The 9,883-nt window shown below is 41.2% G+C and overlaps 1 protein-coding gene across 1 annotated transcript in view; it reads left to right on the forward strand.

Moving 5' to 3' along the window:
- LOC311141065 (RIMS-binding protein 2-like) overlaps window positions 1–8,447 on the forward strand; it is a gene marked incomplete at its 3' end in the record, with an annotated part of 51,786 nt that extends 43,339 nt beyond the window's left edge. The window contains exons 17-26 of the mRNA XM_084176343.1: window positions 187–307; window positions 836–949; window positions 2,467–2,654; window positions 2,849–3,017; window positions 3,239–3,301; window positions 3,930–4,033; window positions 4,269–4,295; window positions 5,247–5,318; window positions 5,541–5,684; window positions 8,259–8,447. Of these exons, the coding sequence (XP_084032469.1) occupies window positions 187–307; window positions 836–949; window positions 2,467–2,654; window positions 2,849–3,017; window positions 3,239–3,301; window positions 3,930–4,033; window positions 4,269–4,295; window positions 5,247–5,318; window positions 5,541–5,684; window positions 8,259–8,447 (1,191 nt within the window). The remainder of the gene's footprint in view (window positions 1–186; window positions 308–835; window positions 950–2,466; window positions 2,655–2,848; window positions 3,018–3,238; window positions 3,302–3,929; window positions 4,034–4,268; window positions 4,296–5,246; window positions 5,319–5,540; window positions 5,685–8,258) is intronic.
- Between the last annotated feature and the right edge of the window lie 1,436 nt (window positions 8,448–9,883).

Below are 9,883 nucleotides of genomic sequence, written 5' to 3' on the forward strand. Positions count from 1 at the left end.
GTTTGGTCTCTTTATTTTATGGGTTTATTTATGACCCTTATTTTGCCTCCTTAAGGACAAATGGAAGTGATATCATTTGCTCTTATGGTTTTGCGATCCTTTTGAATGGCTGATTTGTTATGTGAGAGAGGCAGTGTAAAAGGCAGTTTGTTTTAATTTACGCTGTGTTTTTCTCTCCCTCTAAAGATTATAGGGAACTCCCCCTCCCATGGGTGCTCCCATGGCGACCGGCTAGACCATTCAGGGAGGAGGCCGGTCCATGGCGGCAACCCCCCACAGCGACGACCCATGATGGTTCCTTCCATTGGTTAGTGTGGTCACCACATGATGGGATGCCCCGTCCTCCCCTGCTGGGACTCTGGTGTTGTGTATTTATTATTCATTGTGTTGCCTTACCCTTGTGAGCTGAGCTGAACATCTCTCCCATAGACACATGACCTTAAACAACCATGTAGTCCTCTGTAGTGGTGGTGTGATCCTACAGCTGTAGTTCTGACCAACCTCATACCTCTTTATGGTGTCTCTGACTGGCTTTTTAAATGTGCATAAGCCGTTAAGTGTGGTTCTAGGTCTATAGACTTTATATACTGTGTGTATAGAGGGCTCACCCTCTCTTACCCTTCCATCTGTCTCACACAGTGCAAAGCATTGCTGTTTTACATTGAAGAACTCCAGAGTACAACCTGTTGCCTTATCCCACCCCCTGTTCCCCATGACCCCTCCCCCTCCAGCAGCATGTCAAGCTAGGCATGGGCCGGTCCGTGGAGTAGAGCAGTGTGTGTGGGTGGGGGGGTCCCTGACAGTAACGCTGTGATCTGATTGGTGTCTTCTGTAGAGATCACAATGATGGAGAGTAACAGTGAGGGGAGTGAGGGAAACCTCTCACCTGGCAAGGAGGATGTTTACTATCATGGCAGTGTAGCTCGGCGCAGGATATGGCATGACGATGGTATGTGGCCCAGCTTCTCTCTAGAACAACATAAATAAACGGTGAAAATTACAGTAAAGACAGTGTTAAGAACCTTACTTGATATTAGAAAGGATTAGTAGTCTAAAGCTTAAGTGTGAATTTTACACTAGGCTGCCGGGAAAGACAAGATGGCCACTTTTTCTGTAGCTGAAGAATGAGTGTCCCCTCCCCTCTCTTTAAAGCTCTCAGCAGCCTTAACCCCAGGCCTCCCTTGGAGACCCCTCTTTCTTCCTTCCCTCTCACCCATCCCTTCTTTTCACCCTTCCTCTCCCCCTCCCAGGGCATATAGTCTCCCCCTGTTGACTGTTGATTTTGCATGACTGATTGTTTACAGTACAGTGAGAAGGAAAACCATTGGATGAGTAAGTGCACTCATGTCTTGTTGGTATCACTCCATTGCACCGTGATGAAATTGCTGTCATCTAAACCAAACATTGTATCATTAAAACATAATTTAACAGACATGTTCCCTGAATTGTGCTATTGAAACGTGGTTTGTTTGGACATGGAGCTCCAGGAAATCCACTAGTGAATGAATATCAGGTGGATTCCTTTCCTTTCCCCTCACTGTCCCTGATGCCGCCGATGAGTCAGGTTTCTGCATTTGATGTTATAATTTAATGCAGGAATATTCATTTGCCCTTTTAGCTTAATGCTGTATTTCAAATGTGAGCATGGTTTCACCCCTCTTGTATTGATATTGAAGCATACTTCCTCATTTTGAAGAGTGGAACGCATGAATGCCTGTTGCGCTCCGTGAGACAGTGAAGTAAAACAGCAATGAACAGTCTGAGTCTGTTTCCCTCCATTCTTTGTTATGTGCATGGTCATGTAGTTCCACCTGCATCCCATGGCTTGGCTTGACATGTGCTGGTGTCTCTCCTACTTTACCTCTGTCTAACTGTATCTGTGAGTGTTATAAAGGTACTTTGTTTGTCGTTTTGGTGTCTGTCCTACCAGCATTCAGAGATGCATGAAAAAAGTATGAAAAATGTATTCACTCACTAACTGTAAGTCACTCTGGATAAGAGCGTCTGCTAAATGACTAAAATGTAAAATGTAAAAATGTAAATGTGTGAAAAAACAGCCAATCTGTGCTATCTGTCAATTATAGATAGCTTAGACTTTTTTTTTTTTTTTACTGTAAAAATAGTTTAGTAAATACTTACATGTTCTAATAAATTCAGAAATGTTGCTACAGTATGTAATTACAGTAGGGTCTTATCAACATTTTTAGAGGCGTGCCCTTTGAGAGGATGATGGACACAATAGTGCAGAATGACCATTCTATCTTCAAACCTCTTTAAATCCCCCTTGAAATCTTGGGCTCTTTTTCACACACATGTTTCATGGCCCTCTCCCATGTCTGTCAGCCATGACAAAGTGACATCTTCTCGTCCCGCTGCCCTCTACTCCGCTCTGCACCCCAGCCTATCCTGTGCTGGGGGCTGGCAGTAGCAGGGCTGGCAGTAGCAGCAGTGCCTTCTGTGTTTCAGATGGGTATGGCGGGCAAGGCCGCGGGCATGGCCGAGGGCGGCGCTCGCCAGAGTACTATGAGGAGTCGGAGCCAGAGGACCTGGCGCGTATATTTGTGGCCCTGTTTGACTACGACCCTCTGTCCATGTCCCCCAACCCTGATGCTGCAGACGAGGAGCTGCCCTTCAAAGAGGGCCAGATCATCAAGGTGGGAGCCTGATCCACACAGTGCTGTTGTCCAATCTGCTTTACTCATCCTAACAACAGAAGGGCCTAGTGTTGACTTACATTCATGGGTTAGATGTAGTTGTGTAGTCGTGAAGCTGCTATTAAAACAACTGTAGTGGTGGTGGCTGTTTTCTATTTCTCCCCCCTGCTAACATTGTTCTCTGTGCTGGTCAGGTGTTTGGGGATAAGGACACGGATGGGTTCTACAGGGCAGAGATCCGTGACCGTCCGGGTCTGATCCCCTGTAACATGGTGTCAGAGATCCAGACTGAGGATGATGAGATGATGGACCAGCTACTCAAACAGGGCTTCCTCCCACTCAACACTCCTGTAGAGAAATTAGGTAGGGCAGCACCTGGACTCCCACTTTCTCTCTCAGTTTTTTTATTTTCTCCACTACTCTTTCTTACTCTAATTTGGGGCTGATTTTCTCTTCCCTTCCTCTTTTCTTCTCTCGCTTGCTTTCTTTACACACTGATGTATATTGCTGATGGTACTCTCCTTTCTCTGTCTCTACAATCGTTTCCCTCCTTCTTTTTCTTTTCTCTCTGCTTTCCCGTGAAGTGAACTGCAACCGCTTCAAAGATGGCCGCTCAATAAACCGCAGGTCCCGGAAATCCAAGCGAGGTCTGTGTTCTCTTTAGATGTACTCTTTCTGCACCATCTTTTTTATCTTCACGCTTTGCTTCTTCACCCATTTCACCCAATAGTAGATTCTGGTAGACAGAAGGTGCTCATTGGTAAAAGGGGTACATTGGTCATCAAAAGAAAGGAGGACCAAGGTACTCTTCATATAATTAATTAAAATGCCTTTATTTGTATGGCATGTTCAATGGAAACAAAGTTTTTTTCCCTGACGAAGGCTGCATGGCCTTCGTCAGGGAGTACAGGAAGGCCATGCAGCCGAGACTTTGTTTCCATTGAACATGCCATACAAATAAAGGCATTTTAATTAATTACATGAAGAGTACCTTGGTCCTCATTTCTTTTTGATGGGTCTTTTCTGTCAGAATTGTCTAGAACATGCTCATCTTCAGTAAATCAATGGGGGTGTTCATTATGGCTTTCACCTTCATGTACCATGTTCATGCAGCCTTTGCCTAGTATAGACGGTCATTCATGACAGATCAGAAGGCATTGCATACTGTCATTTTAGTGTGTGATTTTACAACTGAGATTAGTAAGGTGATTATCTCTAGTTTAGTGTTACTTGTCATTCTTATTGATTGATGACTTTCTGTGTGTCTCTGTCCAGAGAGGAACAGGCGGAGTGGTCGTCAGCACCCCTCGTCCACACATAGAATGGTGGCACTGTATGACTATGACCCCAGGGAGAGCTCCCCCAATGTGGATGTGGAGGTACTGCTAGAGTCAGGTGTAGAGGTAGTTCTACCCTGTTACTACTAACGATGTACCTACTTGCCTTGCCAACATTGCACCAATACACCAGCCAGTCTTCCTCCCCAGATTTACTCCCCATCTTTACCATTACCTGGTCCCCATTAGTAGCTTAACCTTTTCCTGTTGTTCTTATGGCCCTTCCCCCCTGGTTTCACTCACTCTCACCTTTCTATTGGCACGGCCCCAGACACAGTATGGGAGAGACATGCTGAATGAGGAGGTGAGTGAGAGGAGTGTCCGCTCTCTGTGTGTTTTCTCCCTGACTGTTGTTGGAGTGTTCAGAGGAGGTGCAACAGAGGTGGACACATGGTGGAGGGGGCTACAGTATACCCCTCTCATGAACACAGCCCCTCACCAATTGCCTGCACTGGCATTCTTCCTCGGTTTGGTCTGTGTGTTGAGGCATCTCCTACGTTTGGTTTGTGTATTTTGGAGAGGCCTGGAAGAGTGGATAGTAGATAGTAGTATGGTATGCCTATTGTCTGTGCTGCAATCAATGATGTATACAAACCTTGGATTGCTGATGCAATGTATTGGCCATTGAGAGGCTTTGAAGCCACCGGTTGGCCATATAGGCACTCCCCAGTAGGAGCAGTCCTACATAGGAATGAATGGAATTCTACAGTATTTCAATTAAATGTTTCAAGGACAAAATTTTATGTATTTAAGTAATTTATTGTTGTAGTGGGGACAGTTACTAAAAATATATATATATATTTTTAGCTCATATAATATCATTTCAAAGTATGTATTAAGGTGTCTGTAATAGAATAAACGTGTAAAAAATGAATCTAGACATTAATAAATGCATTTATATAGCCTCCAAAATATTTTTTACAATGGATGATGAGTACCAAGATGGCTGTGTGGTGGCTTCATTACAGCGCCCCCTGTCAGTCATCCAGGGTTTATACACATCACTGGTTGCAATCCTGTCTTCAAACTTCCAACACTTGATGCATTTTATAGTTGCAACAGTCTGCCAAGATTGTACTGACACTTCTAGATTTACAATGCATCTCAGTGATTGGAATAGGAAGTACAGCATTTCACACAAATTAAACCCTAACAGTATCCCACGTGCTTGGGTTATAGAGAGAATCTTCAACAGATGCAAGCTGCTTTGTTGTAGAGAAAGCAGGTCAAACTTAACTCAAACCTGTTTTGACAGGCTGAACTGACATTCTGTGCTGGTGATGTCATAACAGTTTTTGGTGAAATTGATGAAGATGGGTTTCATTATGTAAGTATGTGAGATGTGACTTACACTTGATATAAAGTAGTTCATATTTCTTCAACCAGCTTTGTGCAAATAAAAACAGTGAAAATGACAGTGATAGTAATAGTAGCTGTATGATAAACAATTTAAATTGATCATAATTTAATATACCTTTAGTCTAGTTCTCTATATTATGGAATCCAATGTACATTCTATGCCAGTCACCCTGTGTTTGTGATCCCTCAGGGCGAGCTCAATGGACACAAAGGTCTTGTTCCCTCCAACTTTCTAGAAGAAGTGCCTCATGATGTTGAGGTTTTTCTCACTGACACTCCATCTCGAGATCCTCGATATCCCCAGGACGCTGCAGCGCGGATAAAGACCAAAAGGGTACATGCTCTCTCGCAGTACTAGCCCTCTTTTCCATTCCCTTTACCTCCTTACTCTCCTTTAGTTTTCCGTCTGTGCTTGTGAGTGTTTCATTCCTGAACATATGATGGGAATTCAGACTTTGGAACATTATGCTGTAAACGTTGTTGATGTCTCAGAAATATAAAGAAAACTATTAATACTTGACAGAGGTACTTTTATTTTTTATGTTGACTGCCGTGGGGGGAGGTGGGGAAGGGGGAAACATATGCATTGTAAAATATGTAGACATATTCATAAAGCATTCTCAAAGAGAATAGACCGAAAGAATAAAAGAAAAGCTGAATTCTTGTCATGTAATGTCTTGAAAAATAGCAGTCAACAACATGCAATGTTTTTTTTGCACATGAATATTTAAGTATTGTAATAAATGCTTTATGAATATTACCTGTGTTTGATCAGAAATAGTTTTGATGTACTGGATGAAAGATCTAGACTGTAGCACTGCATGTTCTCTCTTTAAGATGCATGAATTCCCTTTGAACCTTTTTATAGTGAACAATAAGTCTAGTACAGTAGAACTTTTGTATTTGCGCCTGAAAGCCTTGTTTTTGTATATTGCTTACTTGTAAAATAGCATCAAGAAGCTTATGTTCCTCTTTGAGAGTATAATTTCAAAAGTAATTATAATACTAGCTGTAAAATAATGTTACAATAATAATGTATTTAACAAATAATTGCAAGTTAATGTTTGAATATGAGCAGGTTTCATCTTGAGTTTCTTGGTTGGTTTTATAATTTGTCATTCTCATAGTGCAGACTATTGAAATGCCATCACTGCATTTTTTATTTTTTTCCTCACCCGCTTGGCAAAACAGAAGAAGAGTGTTCATTTTACACCTTAAAGGCTCTGTTTCCATCACGTAAGTGAGCAACTGAGGATACCAAGGTTACGCAGCCCTCGTCTAATGTAGATGACATGGGTTCCCCTTAGTTTCCGGTATGCAACACACATCTTTTATGACCATTATTTTGGCAGTTTATATTTCAGTTAATTCCTTTTCAAATGGATGTAAATATTTATAGAATACTATGGTACACACCAGGATGACACATTTGACCCCAGTGTACATGCTTTTATTTGACGTGAGTTTATTGTAAAAGCATTCAGGTTGTTGTGTTACCTTAAGGACGACCACCCTAGCCAATGCATTAGACAAGAAGCATGGTATCTTCAGTTGTTTCTCTGGGTGTTGTACATTACAATGTCCGTCTCTCAAGATAAGTCTCCTGCTGTAACTCATGGTAAGCTAAAAGGCCATTGTTGCACGCCTAGGTTGCCTCCCCGTAGTACTAGTGGTAACATTCAATCAGACTCTATAACTAACGTTCTAATAGATAGAACCTCCCCTCTCCTTGAAGTAGTGCACCCTGCCACACTTAATCTAATCAAACTCTGCTAGAAACAAGCCAATGGTAATTAACTGTCTGCCAGACAGGCAACTCCTTCTTGTTGAGGTTTCCAATCAATCAGATAAACATTTAATTGGCATTACTTTACCCATATATACCCAAGATAGTGGTCTGCTCCACATGCCCTTGTTAAGTTGTTAGTGGGGTGCACTTTTTCTCTCACATAAGGAATGATGCGAAATGGCAAAAATAGCTACTAACATTTTTTCCTCATAGAAAGTGTCATCAATTAGATTTCCAAACTGTATTTTAATTAACATGAGAAATGGAGAATCACATTTTAAAAAATTAGTTTGTATAAATATCTACGTTGCTTGTGATCAGATTTGTAAATACAACTTTTTTTAAAGCAGGTTAAATTGGTTCCAACAACCTTGATGAAGTTACCTTGATGAAAAGTGATTAATTGCTTCAAAAACTGGTAAATTGAAACACTTATCCCCTCTCTACGTATGATAAACTATGAACGTTCAATGTGCAGAATAGTATGACCCTCTTATTGATCTGGACATGTCTATATGTAGCTATATCCTACAATCTACTGTATATACTACAGTGCTAGACTAGTCTCATGTTAATGGGATCTTAAGGATACATCTTTCCTAAGTGCAATTGAAAATAAGCCTTTTAGCTCATGATTACAATGAAGGAATATTTAGATATTAGATGTTTACTGTAACCCAGTTGTATATGAATGCCCTTTATATTTAAAAAGAAAATCTGCTGTCATATGTTGTCCCATAATGTTAATACAATATTGTGTCTCTTGTTTTTGTGTGAAAGACATGGCTTTTGCCATTGATAGCCATTCTGGAGAATCTCAGCATAGAAATATGTGATTGGTAAAGAGTATGTGGACATTCTTTGACATTGAAGTCTTTATAATTTAAACCAGCTTGATGAAAGACTGTACCTAAATGGCAGTGGGGGAGGGGGGTATACAGCACCTCAGTACACTAAAGAGACAATATCCTAACATTCACAAGTTGATAGACTGATGAAGCCAAAGGTATGGTGGCCCTGTTGAGACAGAAAGGACTGAGTGGAAGGGAGTAGTGACTGGGGTGCAAGAGGGCTGGCTTTTTAACCCCGCTGAACTGTCCCTTACGGGTCTCCCATTAGGTTCCATTGGAAAAATCGGGTCCGCCCAGAAGAGCCACCTCCCCCACAGAGCGCCAACAGATCCCTGGCTCTGCTACCGTGGGGCCTGGCAGTCCCATCAGGGGCCCCCGCGACTTGTCCTCCAAAAAGAAAAAGGGACTGCTCTCCAAAGGGAAGAAACTATTGAAAAGACTTGGCGCTGTAAAATAACCCCTTCATATACTTGTTGAAGTATCTTACCAACCACATCATACTTAATCTCCAACACTTCCATTACTGTAAGCAGTCCTGTGAAAACATATAGTGGTCAAAACTTTGATTTTGATGGCATTTGACAGTTAGTCACTCTTACAAATCTGTTGTATTCTAGAAACCATATTTTCTTATGTAAATTGCAGTATGTATTTTGAATATGGTTCAGGGACCTCACTCATAGTTTGACATTTAGTGTCATAAGCCAACCTCTGGTCATTTATGTTTTGCTATCTGAAGCAGAGGCCTACAATGGATGGATGATTTGAAATATTCTCAATTTTGAAGGCCAATAGGTACGTAGGTGTTTTGATGATGCTGTAGACTACAATGTCCCTCAGTGTAAGAGGTGTTTAGACCAGCGTCTCTTTAGGGCTGAGATCAAAGGATAGGGCTCAGAATGGCCAGTCAACATCATACTTGATACTACTGCTGGTGGCCCACCCTAACCTTCATATTGTAGTACCCATGTTGAGGCAAGGAAAATAGCAGTTTTAGGGTCAGGCAGCTGAGGTCATTTGAACAGTATGGGAGGTTTGCATGTTTTACCTAAACCACATCCAGAATGAAAATGCCTATCCACCTTTGAAAGCACATGCTAACTGCTGGCCTTTTCTATCAGAACTCAAGGCTCAATTTGCATGTTTTGTCAGTGCATTTTTATAATGAGAGAATCTACAGTGTATGAGCCAAATTTGCTAAACGAATAGTAAAGAGTGTACTTTTTTTCTTTTCTTTTTACATACAAACAGAATATTCAATACAAACCTAAATGTCACATTCGTACTCAGTTCAATTCAAGCCCAGGTACACATTTAACTAGTCAGCACCTGAAGTCATGATATGTGCAGTGGTAAAATATGCAAAATCTCCAGAAAGACTTGAGTCAGATTGGTCTGGAGAGAATTTGATAAGCAAGTATCAGTTCTTCAGACACACCGAAATAACTCTGGACAAGCACATGAGATAGGACAGGGTTTCAAGATTCAGTATCTTTTTGTTGTTGTTGAATGGTCATGAAATGCCTAGTTAAAACCAACCTCCATGTATTTGCCTTATAAACGCACAATGGTTTGTATTTTGTCCAGTGAGTGGAGCATTTTTATGTCCTGTATGCATTCATGTCATTGCATTACTTCTGAAAATGAAATGTATTTGCAAATTATGTTGATCAAGACTAGTGATGTGCAGTTTATTACTTGTACGAATGTCATGTTTTTTGGAGGAGAATACTATAATTGGCACAAAATACTTTAATGAAATAAATACAAGGCACTTTATTTTGTTCTTCATGTTATACATGCAATGTATTCACTGCATTCACAATCCCATTTTGACACAGGTTTGTGTAAAAGACAATGGACGTGAAGGAAATGCAATTGAAGGCCAGTTTA

This window comes from Coregonus lavaretus (assembly GCF_964263955.1).
Source record: "Coregonus lavaretus genome assembly, chromosome: 14".
Taxonomy (NCBI): Eukaryota; Metazoa; Chordata; class Actinopteri; order Salmoniformes; family Salmonidae; genus Coregonus; species Coregonus lavaretus.